The sequence below is a fragment of the Canis aureus genome, chromosome 10, assembly GCF_053574225.1.
Source record: "Canis aureus isolate CA01 chromosome 10, VMU_Caureus_v.1.0, whole genome shotgun sequence".
In the NCBI taxonomy this organism is placed as follows: Eukaryota; Metazoa; Chordata; class Mammalia; order Carnivora; family Canidae; genus Canis; species Canis aureus.
The window spans coordinates 76,001,429-76,020,013 of NC_135620.1; the positions used below are offsets into that span (position 1 = coordinate 76,001,429).

Consider the following 18,585-nt stretch of genomic DNA (forward strand, 5'->3'; position numbering starts at 1 on the left):
AGTAATTGAAAGCTTAGAATTTCTTTCTTAGCCAGTAACAAATAACTAGGAGACTAATGCGGTCATTAAATATCTTGAAAGCATTTTCTTATAAAAGTTATCACTTTGCCTTTTTTCATTTTGATTAGGACAAATAGCCGCAAACGAAGCCCTGAAGAAGGACTTAGAAAGTGTCATCAGTGGGTTGCAAGAATACCTGGAGACTGTCAAAGGTCAGGCCCGTCAGGCCCAGAATGAGTGCAGAAAGCTACAGGATGAGAAGGAGACATTGCTGCAGAGATTGAGTGAGGTCGAGCAGGAGAGGGACCAACTGGAAATAGTGGCCATAGATGCAGAAAATATGAGGAAGGTATGATTTATTTCTTTTTGCCTGTATCCGCAGCCTCAGAAGTAGGTGATGTCCAAATTAACTTAGTTAAGGAAGTTACCAACTGTGTAATTTGAAGTGACAAAGAGTATTAATGGCTATTTTATGGGTTTTTTCTCTTTTATTGTGAAACACTTGGAATCATTTTTTTTTTTTTGCCTTCACTCTAAAAAGGAAGGTTATTTTGAGTTTCTATCCCTGAAAGCCGTTGTTATCAAAGAACTCTAAAAAATATGACACTGTGTAGCTATTACCGTTGCCATATTAAGTGTTCATACTTTGTTATTTGTGCAGCAAAATTAAACACAGCATAATTTTCTCATTCTTGTTGTTATTCACAATTTTAACTTTATTTTATAAAACAAAACATAGTGTTCTAAATTATATACACCCTTCCATACCTGGCTTGTTGCCATTCGTTTAGAGATTTCACTTGATCTGTTTTAGTTGTTTGACAAACTTTATCAGACATGAGAACCCAGATTCCCAATTTTAATCCCTAGTAGGATTTGCTCTAGAAGTTTGAATTCATACATTTAATATTATGAAAGTTTTCAGGCAGATAAAGATGTCAAAAATTCTATTCAATGCCATGTACTCTGTACTCAGCTTAAGAAATAAAATATTGCAGATATATATGAAACCCTCTGAACACCTCCATACAGAGGCAATAGAATCTTGAATATAGTCATTTTTCTGCATCTCTTTTCTTAAATATGCAGCCATCCATAAGCAATATGTAGCATTGCTTTGCATAATTTTAAGATTTATATAAAAGATATCATAGTGTGCATATTCTTTGGCCCACTTGTTTTTCTTCCTTCCTATTTATGTTTTGGGGAATTATGTACATTGATACGTATAGCTCTAGTTTGCTTATTTTTATCAGTGTATATAGCATTCCATTATAGGTACTTACAGCTTTTTCATTATCCTCTTGGAGGACATTTAGGGTGGTTTCTGGTCCTTGGCTATTATGGTGTTGAGTGTAACATCTTTGCATATATCTTGAGCATGGGGACTATGTTCAAGATTGGAACTGTGAGTCAGAGGGTATGTGTCCCCCTCAGCTTCACTGGACATTATCAGATTACCAGCCATAGTGACTCAGTCAGTTTCTACTCCAACCAGCAATGCTAGTGTTATCCAACTTTTAATTTATTTTTAAGCTTCTATTTTGAAATAATTTTAAATTTACTGGAGAGTTGCAAGAATAATACAAATAACGCTGTACTAAACCTTCAGAGCCATCAGTTAATATTTTGCTACACTTGTTATATAAATTTTTTTTCTAACCATTTGAGATTTAGTTGTAGACATCACCCTCCTTGGCTCCTATATATTTCATCATGTGTTTCCTAGGAACAGGAACATTTTCTAACATGGAGTATCTAACACAGAATAATTAGCACATTGTGGAAATTTAGCATTTTGTCAGTCTTAGCGTTTGCCAGTCTGCTGAATTTGAAATGGTATCTTTTTATTGTGAAAATTTACATTTATAAGGAAAGTTAAAAGAATAGTTCAGTGAATGTGGGCTAAGATTCAAAAAATATTTTGCTGTATTTTTTTCTCTTGAGTTATTTGAAAGTTACAAACATCAACACATCATCCTTTAAGTATACCGTCTCTTAAAAATCAAGACGTTTTCCTGTATCATTGCAATGCCATTATTATACCTAGAAAAATTAATAATTCTCTAATGTTATCTAATATCTGAACCGTATTCAAGTTTTCTCAGTTGTGCAAAGAATGTCTTTTATAGCTGTGTGTGTAGAGACCAGGCTAGTAGTCCTATAGAGTGTCCCACATTCTGAATTTGTCTGTTGTTTTCTCATGGTTTGTGTAGCTTGTTCCTCTGTGCTCCATGTAAACTCCTATCTTGTTACAACTGCATTTTCCCTTCATCACTGAAGAGATTGGACACCTTCCCTTTGCTATCCAGGCTTCCTCTTCAGTGAATTCCCTATTCATATTTTGTGTCCATTTTTCTATTGGATTGTCTGGTTTTTTTTTTCTCTTAATGATTTGTGGGCATTCTTGATGTATTCTGGACCTTTGTTGTTTATAAGTAGAGTTTGCATTTTGCACAAGTAACCCAAATAATTGAGATCCCAAGTAGTCTTTGGATCACCCCCTGAGAAACTCTTCTGTGGAAGTTCTCATCACAAAATCCTCCTCTTTAGAATAGTTTGATCTAATTCTACAAGATCCCAAATAAATAGATAGAAGCTGTAATGTTTAATCATAAAACACAGATGGGCTAAAATGAATTAGAACTTTGGTATATTGGGATCCCTGGGTGGCGCAGCGGTTTAGCGCCTGCCTTTGGCCCAGGGCGCGATCCTGGAGACCCAGGATCGAATCCCACGTCGGGCTCCCGGTGCATGGAGCCTGCTTCTCCCTCTGCCTGTGTCTCTGCCTCTTTCTCTCTCTGTGTGTGTGTGACTATCATAAATAAATAAAAATTAAAAAAAAAAAAAAAAAAAGAACTTTGGTATATTAATCAATGTGTACTTCTGTTCTTGTCAGCACTCATGCCAGTTACTGTATCAACTTTAATTAGAGAGTGCTAATTGCATTTTGTTCTTCTAATAAGTGAACTTGCTGTGGTTTAATAGAAAGAGTATGGACTTTGGAGTCAGAGATCTGGGCTCATGTCCTATCTTTTTAGCTACACAGCCCTGTGCAATTATTAGATGTTTATTCTCCAGTTCCTCTTTTGTAAAACAGGGATAATACCGTGCCTTACACAGTTGCTGTGAAGATACAATGAATGAATAAATGTTTTCACATTTATTCTGATGGAAATAGGCCTTACATTTTATCCACACCCCCCCCCCCCCCCCCCCCCCCCCGTTTCTTCTTACATATTCAGACACAAAGTGTCACACAGCTGGTTACTTTGGAAAACATGTTGGTAGCTTACTGATTTTTCTGATTACATTTAGTCAGGATTTTTGTTTTCCAACCTGGATATGCACAGCCTGCAGCTTCATTGTATTGCTAAATGAAAACTTTCTGTGCCGGACCAGCATTGGCTGGCCATTTGGTTCATTCAGGTTACTTATAAAAACTTACAGATGCTTATGCACAATTGGGAGGGTTCCATAAAAACGTACTGAATCCTTCCAGGAGCTCGCAGAACTGGAGAATGCCCTCCAGGAGCAGCATGAGGTGAATATATCTCTGCAGCAGACCCAGGGAGATCTCAGTGCCTATGAGGCTGAGCTAGAGGCTCAGCTGAAAATACGGGATGCTGAAGCCAACCAGCTCAAGGAGGAGTTGGAAAAACTTAGAAGGTTGAGCCAGGTAAGTAGGAGTATAAAGCCATCTAGAATCCAAGGCCTGTGGCCTTAAACATATCAGCCTTTCTTTAATGTAATGTAAGATGAAACATTTTCTAATATAATGTATGTAGAATGATGGGAAGAGTACATTTTTGGAGTCAGCTGTTCTGAGTTCAAATACTACCCCTGTCTGAGCTGCCGAGCATGCAAATCACTTCATAGCTCCTGAGCCTCTGAAGTACCTCCTTCTTTAAAATGGGTTATAGTGAGGATAAGGGAAATACTGGGCATGAAAGCACCTTGCAGTTGGTATTCAATAAATTCTAGTTTTTCTTTCTTAAAACAGGATTAAGAGACCTTTTAAGTTAGTGATATATTTTATTTTAGTACTTTCAATTTTGGTTGGGTAAAGTATCCACTAGTTTAGATTGTACTTGCAAATTAGAGAAATAATTATTCATTCAATAGCCACTGACAGGCCATGGAGAGCCAGATGCTATAGATGCTGCAGTTAACAGCATAGACATGGTCACTGTCCTTGTGGAGCTGGCACTCCAGTAGGTGAGACAGGTGGAGGAGAAAGAGAAGAATAGTGTTCTATAGCTGGGAGGGGTGGTTAGGGAAGAATGCCCTAAAGAAATGTCTCTGCCGAGACTCAGAGGAGGAGTTAGATTTTGCTGTGTAGAAGGAGCAGAGGCTGATAAGGGTAGGGGTAGGGTTCTAAGCAGGGGTGAGGGTTCTAAGCAGACACAAAGAGAAGGAGCATAGTGCATTTGAAGTGCTGAAAGTATGCCTCTTGGATGCCAGGAGCAAGACGAGCAGGGAAGAGGGAGAGAGAGAAAGACAGGGAGGCAGACGGGGCCAGTTACAGCATACTCTTTATCAGATTAAAAATGTAATTTTGTTTATTTTATTAGTCACATGGGCTGCATCTTTCTCCAGGAAGACTATTGTGATCTTCCTCTTGTGCCTGCTGGTAGTCTGGTTTCAGGATCCTACTTCAGTTTTCCTGTAACCTGTGTGCTCCGTCAAAGCATTTTATCGTGTGTATGATAAGCATCAGCTTAGATTTTCCATCTCTCAGAGCACAGCGAATACCCAGATTGCATATGCTTGCTTCTGTTCTTTCAGTGCCTGGCACAGTATGCACTTATCGGATGAAAGTGAAATAAAACGAGATAGTTTGAGTCCCAGGATTGTATGTAAAATAGCATTCATGTGATTAGAAAAGGAAATAAAAGTAGGTCATGCTTATTATAGCAATTATGTTAATTTGTATCCCTTATCAGATATCAAATGACTACCTGACAATTGTCAGGATTATGTTTCTCAAGAGTATAAAGTTTTACAAAACTACAGTTGATAAGATCAGAGTGCAAAAAGAAAGGAAGTTGAGGGAAAACAAAATGACAATAAGTACAGATTTCTAAATAATAGTAAACAAAATTTCTAGATGGCATCTCAATCCAAATGAATAGTCTTTTTTTTTTTTTTAAAGTTTTCAAGCTAGCTTTTGCTAGCTTGAAATCTATTATCCTTTGTATTTCCATTGTCCTTCTTTTTCCTCATAAGTCTGGACAAAAATATTATAACAATCTAGCCTTTTCACAGATTGACTTGATATTAAGAAGGACTCTCCCCTTCTTGGGAGAAGCACTACCAGAATTGGCCTTCAAGCCATATAATGAGAGTATGCAGCGTAACAGATCTGTGTGATCTCCAGGTCTCTAATTGGTGTATACTTCAGCTATATGAAATTATTTGTGAAGCTTATTAAATGCAGATATTTGCCCCCCACCCTTCCCTCAAAGCTTCTGGCCCACTGAGTTTAAGATGTAATCTGAGCATCTGCATTATTAACCAGCACACTGAGTGATTTTGATGCAGGTATTTGAGGACCATAGTTGGAGAACTACTGGTCTAAGGGAAGGAAGAGCAGTAACTGTTAGGTCACTCACAGAACTTTTAAAGGTAGGTATTTGGGCCCACCCCTGAGGTTCTAATTTGGTATATCTCATCTGAACTGATTCTAATGGCTATTCTTTCTTAAATATTAATGGTTGAAGGAGGCATGTAAAAAAGATTAACTTAGGCTTTGAAATCTGCGCATACAAGCATAAAACCATGTTATAAAACCATAGCCACCAAGGGATTGTGTGTGTATATAAATTTATTTATGCCTTTTTAGGTTTAAAAAAAAAAAAAAAAAAGTGTTGCTCTTTATGTTTTCATGTTGTTGCTCCCCACGGCAATAGTTAGAACAATCGGCCCTTCAAGCAGAGCTTGAGAAGGAAAAGCAAGCCTTCAAGACTGCTGTCAAAAAAGCCCAGCTCTCAGAAGGAAAGGACCAAGAAAATAGTGAGCTCCGCACACAACTCCAACAGCTGCAGGTAGAGACATGTCTGTTCAGGATATATCCTTACGTACCACACCTGACACCCTAACGTACTGCTCTCTTTAGTCAGACACTTAACAACCTACTCCAACCTGTAGTAGGCGACTAGAATTTATTAGAAACGAAAGATTATGGGTGGGATGTTACCATAGCCTCTGTTCTCTTGTGAGCCCATCGCTGTAGGATTAACACACACATACCCTGTGTGGTGTTCAGTGGTGTGAAGAGGTGAAGCCAGTGTCGGGAGTATACCACCAGGACTGTGGGAGTTCACAGGTAAAAGCAGTACCTGACAGTTCTCCAAGAAGCAGATTTATCACCCTGCTGGGCTAAAGGATCAGATTAATGCATTCTTCTTCCACTGAAATATCTTTGTAATTATCCAGAAATTTAACTAGAGTGAGTTGCAGAACTTTTTAACTGTAAACGTTTTTCACAGACACCTTCTCAGAAAGGATGCTATTAAAAATACAGTCATGGGGCCCCTGGATGGCTCAGTCGAATGAGTGTCCAACTCTTGGTTTTAGCTCAGGTCATGATCTCAGGATCATGATATCAAGCCTCGTGTCGCATCGGGCTCCCCACTTAGTGGGGAGTCTGCTTCCCCTCTCCTTTTGCCCTGCTCCCCAACTCGTGTGTTGTTCTCTATCTCCTCTCTCTCTTCTCTCTCTTTTTCTCAAATAAGTCTTTAAAAAAAAAAAAATTAAAATGCAGTCATTTTGCATCTGTGGGGGTTTGCTTTGGTGGAGTATTTTTACTGCCACTGTCACAATAATCTGCCTAACAAGCTGCCAGAGAAGCAGGTGGATAGGATTTTCCAGATAATTAAACTCTCAGAGAGCACAGATGTCTGAACAAACAAGTACCTGGATCAACACTCGGGTCTCCAAATCTGTGAGGCCAAAGGCCACTTGGCTGACTGAGGTGGCATGTGTTATACTTCACCAGCAATAAAGGGGCAGCGTCCTGTGGTTTTAGGGAAGCCTTAAATGCAGGGGGGTTGTAACAAATAAGACTAATAAACTCCCCGAACTTCTCTCAATATTTTTTTCCTCAAAGTTTAAGGAAATGTAATAACCTAGAATTTAATTTTTACTGCTACCAGCTTAATTTCTGAAGCAAGTATAAAGGATGTAGAGATTTTCCATTCTTGTTGGACTTATGTGTCAGGTGTTCAATAGATTACTATTTTTTATTTTTACTATGGAAATTTTCAAGTAATCACAAAAACAGACTAGTCTTACATCCTTTTGTTTACACTGCTTAAACAACGCATCAGCATTGTGCCATTCTTGGTTCCATCAGTCCATGTGGTTTTTTTGCTGGAATACTTCAAAAGAAAATCTCATACATCTTTATACTTCAGTATCTATCTCTTAAAGAAAAGGACTGAAACGTTGTCTTCGATGGCCTTCTCTTCCAAGTTAGAAACTGAAGTCCGCTTTCCAGAACATTAGCCCATGCTGTGAGACTGCCTTACTTGGAACTAGGTCCTTGGTCTACTAACCTCCTGATGACAGAGTTAAGGTGAAACTCACTCAGCGTTTGTCTCTTGTCAGAAAATCCTTTAGCTGCAATGGACCAAACCTACTAACTAATACCAGCTCAAGAAGGGAGACGGAGCTGCTCTGTCAGCCATTCAGGAGCTGCACGGCTCTCTCGTTTCTCCTCCTCTGTGTCTGGGGCGTTGTATTTGCCACATGGACTCCAGCCCTGAGCTGACGTATCTTTACAAGGGCTGCTCTTACAGACCTGACATACTGGGTCTTGGTCCAGGTTTTAGAGAGACTGAAAACTTGTTTTCTGGCAAGTCAGCAGATTGTCTGGCCCTGGGTCAGATCACCTGTGGCCGAGATTAGATAGTGGTACAAATATGGGCATCTCAGGGCGGTGGGCAGGACATTTTACAGATGACAGGCTCCAGATGGGTCAGGCAGTTAAACGTGTTCGTTGTAATTCTGAATCTCCATTTTAGCTAAGAGTGTTTCTTTCATTCATGGATTTTGAAGTAAATCACTCACGTGGAATATAGGTATTCAGGGGAATACAATCAGTACCTTAGGATGTAGAAGTATTTTTCTTTACAACTTAGGGTGATTTTAGCGGGTTCTTTTTTCTTGAAAGAGGCATTGTGTGAATTTAATTCTTGGATCTAGATATTTGTGTTTGTTAATAGTGAAAATATGCTGGCATATAACAAATACTCCCACAGAGAATTCTCAGCTATTAGAGAAGTTCCAGTATTAGAGGTCCATTTTTAGTTGCTTGGCAGACAGAGTATCATGGCAAAGTAAGTGTTTTGTTTTTGTTTTTAACTTTGAATTCCGGACATTTCAAACACATACAAAAGTAGAATACAAAAACAAATCCTCATGTACATATTACCTGTCTTCAACAGTTATCAGCACATGGCCGATCTTCATCTATAATGCCTGCCATACACTGAATTATTTGGAAATAAATCTGAAAATCTTGGGGCGCCTCGGTGGCTCATTTGGTTAAGTGTCTGCCTTTGGCTCAGGTTATGATCCCAGGGTCCTGGAATGGAGCCCCACATTAGGCTCCCTGCCCATGGGGAGTCTGCTGCTCCCTCTTCTTCTGCCCCTACCCTGCAACTCATGCCCTCTCTCTCAAATAAATAAAATCATTTTTAAAAATCTGAAAATCTTATTTTATCTGTAAATACTGTAAAACTGCTTTTTTTTAAAAAAATGAACAGGTGCCACTTTATATCTTAAAATTATAGTAATTACCTAATATCAAATGCCTTATCATAGGCAAATTTTCAATTATCTCACATGGTTTCGTGTTGTTTCAGAGAGAGAAAAAGAATGCAAAAGTAGGGTGGTGAGGGGGAGGGAGAGAGAGAATCTTAACCAGGCTCCACACTCAACGTGGAGTCCAAATGGGGCCCAATCCCACACCCCTTATTTCTTAGTTTTTACAAGTGTTTGTTGGAATCAGGATCCAAATAAAGTGCACACGTTGTATTTGACTTGACTCTTAAGTCTCTTGTAGTCTACAGTCTGAAGGGTTCCTCCTCCTTTCCCACTTGTTATGTTTTAAAGAAAACCAGGTCTTTGTCCTGTAGAATTTCCTGTATTCTAGATTTTGCTGGTTGCATCTTTTTTGGTATTAATAAATGTTCTTATATCACATATGAAAGCTTATTTAGATTCAAGTTAGTTCTCAGCAAGAAGACATGCATGAGTAGTGTTCATAGGTACTTGTTTTTGTATCCTATCAGGAAACATTGTAATGCCTGGTTCTGTCTTTTGTGACTTTAGATCAGTAGATTCAGATATTGTCAGCCTCAATGGAAAGCATTCTTAAAGAATTGGTAAAAGAAGTTGAATAGAACTATCATATGACAAATACTACAGGCTGTGCATGGGTATGTATTTTAAATTTTGTCTTGGTAACTTTTATCTCATTTCACCACCATCCATAGGATGACAATGACCTATTGAAACAGCAACTTAAAGATTTCCAGAGTCACCTTAACCATGTGGTTGATGGTTTGATTCGTCCAGAAGAAGTGGCAGCTTGTGTGGATGAGCTAAGGAAAAAACTGAAGTCAGGAGCTGGGGAAATGAGGTAATGAAAAATCAGGACCTCCAGGAATTGAGATTGCTGAGTTATGAGGTTCATGGAGGCTCACCTTCCCAAGTTCTGTTAACAGCTGATTTCTTTTGTAAGCGTTCCTGAGTCATATTTTCATGATTGAGACACAAAATTGCTTTATTCATACTACCCATCACTGATTATTATTTTTTTTTTTTACATTTTAAATCTTTCATACTTTTTGGTATTATTTAATTTTAAAAGCAGAAGTTCTAAGAGTAACTTTCTCGAAGGGTCATTGTACGTGGTCAGGAAGTAGAGCCATGTTATGCATTTTAAACAGAAAGTGAATATCAAAACCAAGGCTAATTTAAATATATGAAATGGACCATTATCCTTTGAGCAAACATTGTTAGCCTGTTAGGAGCCTGTGTTTTCAGAGCGACAGCGGTCATTGGATAAAACAGTGACTTGCACTCAGGAGGTGCCGAGATGCTATGTCCTGACACCAGTCCCATTCTGTGCAGCTCTTTTTACTCCTGCACTGCTTCCAGGGTGTTTGCACCCAGCATCTGGCATGAGAAACAAAAGGTCACATTTATAACCATCTTTTCTCCCCCCTTACCAGAATCCATACTCCTTCAGATGTCTTAGGGAAAAGTCTTGCTGACTTGCAGAAGCAATTCAGTGAGATCCTGGCACGCTCCCAGTGGGAAAGACAGGAAGCACAAGTGAGAGAGAGAAAACTCCAGGAGGAAATGGCTCTGCAACAAGAGAAACTGGCGAGCGGACAAGAGGAGTTCAGGCACGCCTGCGAGAGGGCCCTGGAAGCCCGAGTAAGGAGAGGGCGAGAGGCAGCTGGAGGGAAGCGCTTGGTGTGATACTCGTGTTTTCAACAAATTGCAATGCTTCCTTTCCCTTGTAAATACAGTATATTTACTGTTATTTTCATTCTTAACGAGTCAGACTGCCTGTGACTGAAATTCAGCCCTGAATACGGTTACTGATGTCTGTCCGTCTTTGTGGCTGTGTTTTCCTTGGTTTGGAATCAAGTGAGAAATGTTTCCGAGCATGCAGGTAAACAGTGCTGCATTGCTAGAGTGTAGCAGCGTGCCAGAATCTGATTTTTTGGATGTAATTATTTCAATGATGATGTAAACAATAGAATGGATCCTAGAGAATATTCGAGATAAAACCATGCCCTGTAACTGATTAGTACAAGATTTCATTAACACTCATTAGTAAAATGAAATTCTCTAAAAAGTGTTTATTTTGCTTAAAAAACATCTTCAAAACTTGATATCCTCACAGATTAGTTTTGATAAGAGGCAGCACGAAGCAAGAATCCAGCAGTTGGAGAATGAAATTCACTATTTGCAAGAAAATCTAAAAAGTATGGAGGAAATCCAAGGTCTCACAGACCTCCAACTTCAGGAAGCTGATGAAGAGAAGGAGAGAATTCTGGCCCAACTCCGGGAGTTAGAGAAAAAGGTGAGGAAGGCTCAGAAAGCACAACACCCGTGTCTCCGGGCCTGGACCCTGCCCTGAGCGGGCTGACTCGCTGTGCGGGGCCTGACCACGGTCCCCTCTGGCAGCGTCGCTGGCCCAGACGTGAACTGGGGGCAGGGGAATCCGAACACAGGTGGTCAAATCAGGAGCCTGAACCATAGTAAATGAAAACGACAGCTGGCATGTGCGGAGCGATGCCATTTAGGCATTTCAGTGCTAATGACATGAGTCGGTGTCCTCAGAAACCCCCTGCCTAATTGGACACATCCACAGGAAATTACTTTTTAACTCATCGTCTTCCTTTCTAACATGCTGACCTCTCTTTTTGCTTCTCCATCCTACCTCAACCATCTCCTCCCATGGTCACATCCTCAACCCTGTCCAGCTCAGAAATTACACCCACCACCTCTGAAATCCCAAGCTGAAGCATCCCTTGCTGATCATCCACTGCACCCCACCTGACAATTTTTCAACCTCATGGTTATTTCCAGGGCATGAGCCCCACCTTTTCTGTCTGTTAGGCTTTCCTGTGCACCCTCCTCATCATCGCCCAACCTAAATTCCATGGTCCCCCACTATGAGCATTTTTGCAGACGTCCTCAAATCCCTTCTCCTTTTTTCCTGTCTCACTTGCCTGACAAAACTACAGCTATATGCTTTCTTTGGACGGGTACCCATGCTAAGGATTCCTGCAGGCATAGTGGTATCACTGTAATCTCTTGGTCATTAACCTCAAATGGGCAGTATTACCCTTCTCTCTTTTTAGTGAACCATGATCGGTTCACTCTCCCACGCTCCACTGTTTCATGCCTTGTCTCCCCCCACACCTGCCTTCTAGCCTCAGTAAATGACTTGCTTCATACTTGAGTGAGAACCTTTCAGTTTCCAAGTCCTGTTGTGTCCACCCCCAAAAATATATCTGGAACACTGGTCCTTTTTTCTTTTCTGATGCCACCACCCCCATCCAGCCGTCATCTCTCTTCTGGACAACTGGTACAGCTGCCTGACAGATCTCCCACTCCCGCTCTGCTCCACAGAGCCACTAACATGCCCTTTCAAAAACATGTTAGCACCCCCCACCTCCGTCATTTCCCCCCTCTCCGATAACTTCTGTTGTTTTTATGAAAAAGACCCAAATTCTTAAGCCTATGAGGCCCAGCATAATTTGCCTCTAACTCCCTCTTATTCTCACCACGCTCCTTCTTCCAGTACCTCAAAAATGCCAAGTTCTTCTGGCCTTCCCACAGACCATTCCCTCTCCTGGACCATGTTCCTCTACTCTTCTCTCTGACTGCCCCCCTCCCCACCAGTCTACGTCTCTCCTGCTGTTCTTTCAAATAGTACCCTGTTCTATTCCTTGATAGCTAACAACCACCATTTTGGTTATATATTTGAGTGTTTAATATCTGTCTCTCATGAACCCTTTATAGTAGCCCAGTCTGTTTTATTTGCCACTATATGCCCAGTGCCTGCCTCCATGGTCATAAGAGGCTGGACCATCTCTTGGTGATGGTGCCAGGAAATGGTTTTCCAGTGATTGAATGAACCTATGATCACTAAGGTTCTTGACTAAGAAGACTGATTTCGTTCTAAGTTTACCATACAATTTTGAGTTGATTTTATTCTTTCACTCTGTGAATATTTATGGAGAACCTACTTTATACCAGGTATTATTCTAGGCACGAGCCGGGGAGCAGTGAACAGAGTCCCTGCCCTCATGGAGCTTATGTCTTAATTCATTGCCGCCAAGTGATTCATCTGCTCAATTAACACTTCTTTTGTTTTAGAAGAAACTTGAGGATGCCAAGTCTCAGGAGCAGTTTCTTGGATTAGATAGAGAATTGAAGAAGCTAAAGAAAGCTGTGGCTGCCTCTGATAAGCTGGCCACAGCTGAGCTCACCATTGCCAAAGACCAGCTCAAGTCCCTTCATGGAACTGTGATGAAAATTAACCAGGAGCGAGCAGAGGTGAGTCCACGTGTGCAGAACAAGTTTCCACCAGCACTGTAGCCCCAAAACATAGCCACTTGTATTACTGCATTTTGTTATAGACTGGTTATTTTAGAAACCACTGTAAAGTTGTGTGTTTCCCTTCAGACCTAAGGATTGTATTTCTCCCATCACAGCCCTGCTGCGGGTCTTGCCTTCTTCTGAGCCCCGAAGGGAACCACCAAATGAAACCTACTATCCCCACCTCGAAATGTAGAATTCTGCCTAGGGAGATAGCTGTTGATCCACACCTGAACCAAGGTTTTAAAGGTTTCTGAACCCCAGACTTTTCACCTTGTGCAGTCAGATACTCTGTGACCCCTGGGGCTCTCCTGCCTTCTGACTGAAATGCCTTATATAACAGTTTGAAAGGGGCAGATGCTCATGAGATTAAGACAATAGATAATAGAGAAAATCTAATGAGAGTCCAGAAAGACATCAGTCGTGGAAGACTCTGGAATAGTGAAGAAAAAGTCAGCTCTTGCCTAACTGATGGAGCCCCCTGCCCACCTGGGCCCCTTGAGGGGTGGAGTAATCTGCCAGTGATGGGAACAGCACAGGACAAGGTGGGACCCGGTGCCACACACGTGGGGTAGTCAGGCTGGCGATGGGACGAGAACAGAGGCGTCCGTCTGAGAGGAAGAGAGAAATGAAGAAGACAGTGAATGATGGCAGTGCTGCCTTTCTCCTACCTCTGTCCCAGTAGGAGCTGCAGGAGACGGAGAGGTTCAGCAGAAAGGCAGCACAAGCAGCTAGGGATCTGATCCGAGCAGAAGCGGAGATTGAACTCCTGCAGAAGCTTCTCAGAGATAAAGAGGAGCAGGTCAGTGCTGGTACTCTGCGATCTCCTTTTTGGGCCTGTATCGGTTCCTAAAAGACAAAAGTAGTGGACGTGACCACTCAAGAGAATTTGGAAGTGTAATCAGTCCTCTCCTGCGTTCTGGGCAAGGGGTGATGTGGCATCCTTACCTCCCTAAAGTGTAGGTAAAAGTTCTAGAAGTACTAAAACAAGTTGGAAGGATAAGGGTGTCTGGGAAAGAATGTTCATGGGCAACTTTGTGTATGTGATTTTTTTAATAGTTTCGAAATGAGATTGAGAAAGTAGATGTCGGCTCTGGAGGAGCAAAGTCACAGATGCTGGAGATGGAGAAACTAAATGAGACAATGGAGAGGCAAAGAACAGAGATTGCTAGGCTGAGGAATTTACTAGACCTCACCGGGGCTGGTAAAGTATTGGGCTTTGATTTGGGTATCGGTTTTAAAAACAGTTGTTCTGGGGCGCCTGGGTGGCTCAGTCAGTTAAGCATCTTCCTTCATCTCAGGCCATGATCCCAGGGTCCTGAGATCAAGTCCCATGTTGGGCTCCCTGCTCAGCGGGGAGTCTGCTTCTCCCTCTCCTCCTATTTGTGTTCTCTGTCAAATAAAAAAAATAATAAATAAGTAAAATAAATAACAGTTCAGATTGTGTTAAAAAAAATCATTGTTTTTTTTTCTCACCTTAGCAAATTTATTTAATTGTGATCAGTTCCATGCTTGATTTACAGAGTTGTCATAATTAGCTTAATGAATAAAAGCAAATAATTTTAAAAACATTTTATGTAAGTGAAATATTAAGGAACTTGATTACAGTGAGACAAGAGATCTTTGAATTTTCAAAAGGAATAATGTTTACAAACCAGTTTTCTCTGGCTCACTTTATAGATGAATAACAGAGGGTTATGTTTATCCTTTTTAAGTGTTAGCAAAAACATTACCATGGGATGGGCTGAAAAGACGCCTTTGAGTTGCTGATCGAAGTCGTTGGCTGTCACAGAATCACTTGTGTATGTTGGGAGAGGAGGGAAGTAGATGATTTCATGCCCAGTTTCACAGAATGGCTTCCCTTTGCAGATAACAAAGGAAACTTTGAAAATGTTTTGGAAGAAATTGCTGAACTTCGACGTGAAGTTTCTCATCAGAATGATTACATCAGCAGCATGACAGATCCTTTCAAAAGACGAGGCTATTGGTACTTTATGCCACCACCATCATCATCAAAAGTAGGAAGTCTGTGATGCTGGGAGTGTATTCTGAATTTTCTTGAAGGAAATGTGACAATATTCTCCCAATTTGTGAAGAAGGTGTCAAGAGCAATATGTCTAGATTAAGCCATGCATTGAGTTTCTTAAGTGTTTCTAATATTTGAGATGAAAATAGGGCCTTCTCAGGAATATTGCCATTGCCCACTCATGGTCAGATAGTATGTCATGGGTCCCTGATAGAAGATCCTGCAAAGGGATAAGGTGATGGGCGCAGAGGGCCTGTTGGAAATGGTTATAAAATTGTGCAGAGGCTAACAGAAAATGGGGCCCCTGGATTTCATTTGATTTTAGCCAACCTTTCATCTTGTGTTCACTGAAATCTAAGTCAGGTGCTACATGGGGTGCCATGATAAATGGTTTAGCCCTTGCTCTCAAAGACATTACAACACTGTTGTCATTACAACAGTGGCATGCACATGATGGCAGTCTTGATCTTTGTGCTCTGCTTATAGAGAAGTGTTAGGGATTCCTCCCATGGGGAAGTTGAGGAAAGAAGACTTCACACACCGTCATGAAGTCAGCACTTAGCGCTCAAGGCATGGGCTTTTAGAAGGGAGGAAATGTGTGGAAGGGGGGAGTTGGTTTAGCTGTGGTGAGTCGCTGTGTGGGGCTGGATGGTTGGATGGGAATGGTGAAAGGTGAGTCTGGAAAAGTAGATTGGGCTCATGCTTTTGAAAAGGGCCTCACAATCTCTTGCAGTGACCTGAGGAAGCCTTGGGAACCAAGGCTGTGTGTAAATGTGATCAGAGCCAGAGTGTAGGAAGGATGATTGGGCTGAGTGTGGGGGCCTGACTTGCAGCAGGTGAACTCGGGGTGGTGGGGGTGGGGACGTGGAGCTGTATTAACTCATTCCCTGAGGGACAGCACCTGGAGCTGGATGTGCGGGAGACAAAAAGTCAGGGGCTTGGGGCTTGAAGGTGGTAAGAGAGGAGAGGACGGTAAATGGCCCGCATCCAGAACGGAGGGGCAGGGTGTGACATGCTGCTAGAATCAGCTGACAGGCAGCAGCCAGGGAGAAGTGACTCTGACACACTAGGATCCCAGGGCTGTGTAGACTTAACCAGAATCCACACATCCTTGACAACCAGGGCTGGAGAGGGAAGCTGTGGAGGCTAGATGTTGTAACATTGTAAGGCTGAGCTGGCAAGGGTCTGGAAAGTAGACCTATTTATGACTGGGAAGGAAGGAGGGGAGCAGAGTAGAGCTTTGCAGCCACACCAGGCTCCCAGGACAAGAACCTGATAATACCCCAGATGGCCTTGGAAATTCACTTCATGGGTTGACCATCAGGGTCCAGGCAAAAGAGGGAATCCACCAGGAAAGACGAGAACTGGCGAAGAGAGGCTGACACTCAGGCAGTTTACCTGAGACTGTAATCGTGTCTTGCTTCTGTCTGAAAAATGAGAATTCCGATCTAGGACAGGAAACTAGTTCTTTCTCAACTTTGTTCTAGACTTTGGCATTTCTCCAGCTCAGCCTATTCATTTCAAATAAGTAAGGGGCTCTTCTCTCATTTATTTTAGGTTTCCAGCCACAGTTCCCAGGCCACCAAGGACTCTGGTGTTGGCCTAAAGTACACAGCCTCCACTCCGGTTAGAAAACCACATCGTGGACGGCAGGATGGAAAGGAGAACAGTGGGCCTCCACCTGCCTCAGGATACTGGGTGTATTCTCCTATCAGGAGTGGGTTACATAAATCGTTCTCAAATAGAGGTAAGTTAAATCACGGGAGGGAAGTTGCGTTTCTCATTTATTGGTTGCCTGAAATCCATAAGACACAGTCCAGGCTCCTTAGCTGGCTCTGCAAGGCCCTCCTTGCTGTGGCCTTGGCTAGTGCCCTCTTGTCTCCCCTCCCATTACTGTCCTGCAGGTCAGCCGTCCAGCATCCTAAGATACCCATAGCATGCCATGTTCCTCTTACCTCCAGAAGGTACACCTCTAGGTTTTAAACCTTGTGTTTGGAATGTGCTTCTAACTTCCTCTCCCAAACCTATTCCTGCTCAACCTTCAACAAGACTCAGGGCCTCAAACAGCACTCCTCTATGGAGCCGCCTTCTGCCCCGCTTGACCCAGGCCACCTGAGTGGCTTCTTCACCTGCACTCCTGGAGCAAGGCAGGTGCTTACATCCTTGTATCGCGGCATCGATTAGCTTGACTAGAATGAAGTGTTATAGGTCCATCTTCTAAAGCTCCAGGAGGAAGAGTCACCCTTGAAGTGAATCCTAGCTCTTTCACTATGTTGCTGTGTGATCTTAGGCAAATTATGTCGCTCCTCTGAAAGTGTTGAGTGTAAAATAGGAGTATCACCTTCAGAGAATTTGTTTATTCAGGAGCTGCTTATTGAGTGCCTGCTGTGTGCTAGGCTGTTGTCATCAGTGATAAATGTAGATCCCGCTTGTCAGGGAGACAAGCAGGAGAGCCAGCAGCTTAGAGAGAGCCATGCATCATGGTCGTGGAAGTGCTGAGAGCTGAGGTTCTTACCGCTCATCTCTCTGCATCTCTTTTGGTGTCTGCTGTAGCCTGAAGCAGGCACCCAAATGGTTGCTGAATAAAATGAACAAATGAAGACAGAAAAAAAGCAAATCAACAGATAGGTGTAGGAAAAACTCAGGTATCAGCCACTGAAAATAACATGAATGAATCCTTGTTTTGGTCTGCTTTTCAAAAGTGCTTTTGACCTTTTTTTGCAAAGTTTCATTCTTAGGTCTCAAGGATTTGCACCTAAATTTAAATGCTGCTCGTCTTTACTAAATTTGTTTACCTAATAAGCCACAGGGGCAAAACACTCTTCTGTTTTCTTTTTTTAAGACGCAGACAGTGGAGGAGATAGCCAGGAAGAGAGCGAGCTAGATGACCAAGAAGACCACCCATTTGTACCTCCTCCTGGATACATGATGTACACTGTGTTTCCTGATGGTTCTCCTGTACCCCAGGGCATGGCCCTGTATGCACCCCCTCCTCCCTTGCCCAACAATAGCCAGCCTCTTGACCTTGGCACTGTTGTTTATGGCCCACCTCCTGTTGGGGCTCCCATCGTGTATGGGCCTCCACCTCCCAACTTCTCCGTACCCCTCATCCCCGTGGGTGTGCTGCACTGCAATGTCCCAGAACACCATAACTTGGTAAGTGGAAAGACGTAAGACCTGCTCCCACACTGCTCCCATGGGATACTGAATATGGTTATGTGTGTAATGACATGAACTCTCTATGAATGGATTATGTCCCAAGTGTGTTTGTAAGGTTGAATGTTTAGAATGGAGCAAGCATTGATTAAAATACTCTGGTCAAAGGTGAGGGTACCAGGCCAGTCTGCAAACATGTTCAACCATCTCATAACAAAATGCTTTCAGTCCAGAAATTAACCATTTTTGGAGACTATTGTATGTTTTCC

At 42.0% G+C, this 18,585-nt stretch overlaps 1 protein-coding gene across 5 annotated transcripts in view; it reads left to right on the top strand.

Moving 5' to 3' along the window:
* The window catches only part of CNTRL (centriolin), a 78,785-nt gene that overhangs the window by 38,666 nt on the left and 21,534 nt on the right, over positions 1-18,585 (top strand). For all 5 annotated transcript variants that reach the window (XR_013388421.1, XM_077913129.1, XM_077913130.1 and 2 more), the window contains 12 exons: positions 129-349; positions 3,503-3,679; positions 5,913-6,047; positions 9,504-9,649; positions 10,245-10,452; positions 10,928-11,107; positions 12,913-13,092; positions 13,820-13,936; positions 14,194-14,338; positions 15,004-15,152; positions 16,718-16,907; positions 18,003-18,316. Coding sequence is in view for 4 of the 5 variants with exons in the window: in XM_077913129.1 (XP_077769255.1) it covers positions 129-349; positions 3,503-3,679; positions 5,913-6,047; positions 9,504-9,649; positions 10,245-10,452; positions 10,928-11,107; positions 12,913-13,092; positions 13,820-13,936; positions 14,194-14,338; positions 15,004-15,152; positions 16,718-16,907; positions 18,003-18,316 (2,162 nt within the window). In the remaining variant the exon portion in view is untranslated. The remainder of the gene's footprint in view (positions 1-128; positions 350-3,502; positions 3,680-5,912; positions 6,048-9,503; positions 9,650-10,244; positions 10,453-10,927; positions 11,108-12,912; positions 13,093-13,819; positions 13,937-14,193; positions 14,339-15,003; positions 15,153-16,717; positions 16,908-18,002; positions 18,317-18,585) is intronic.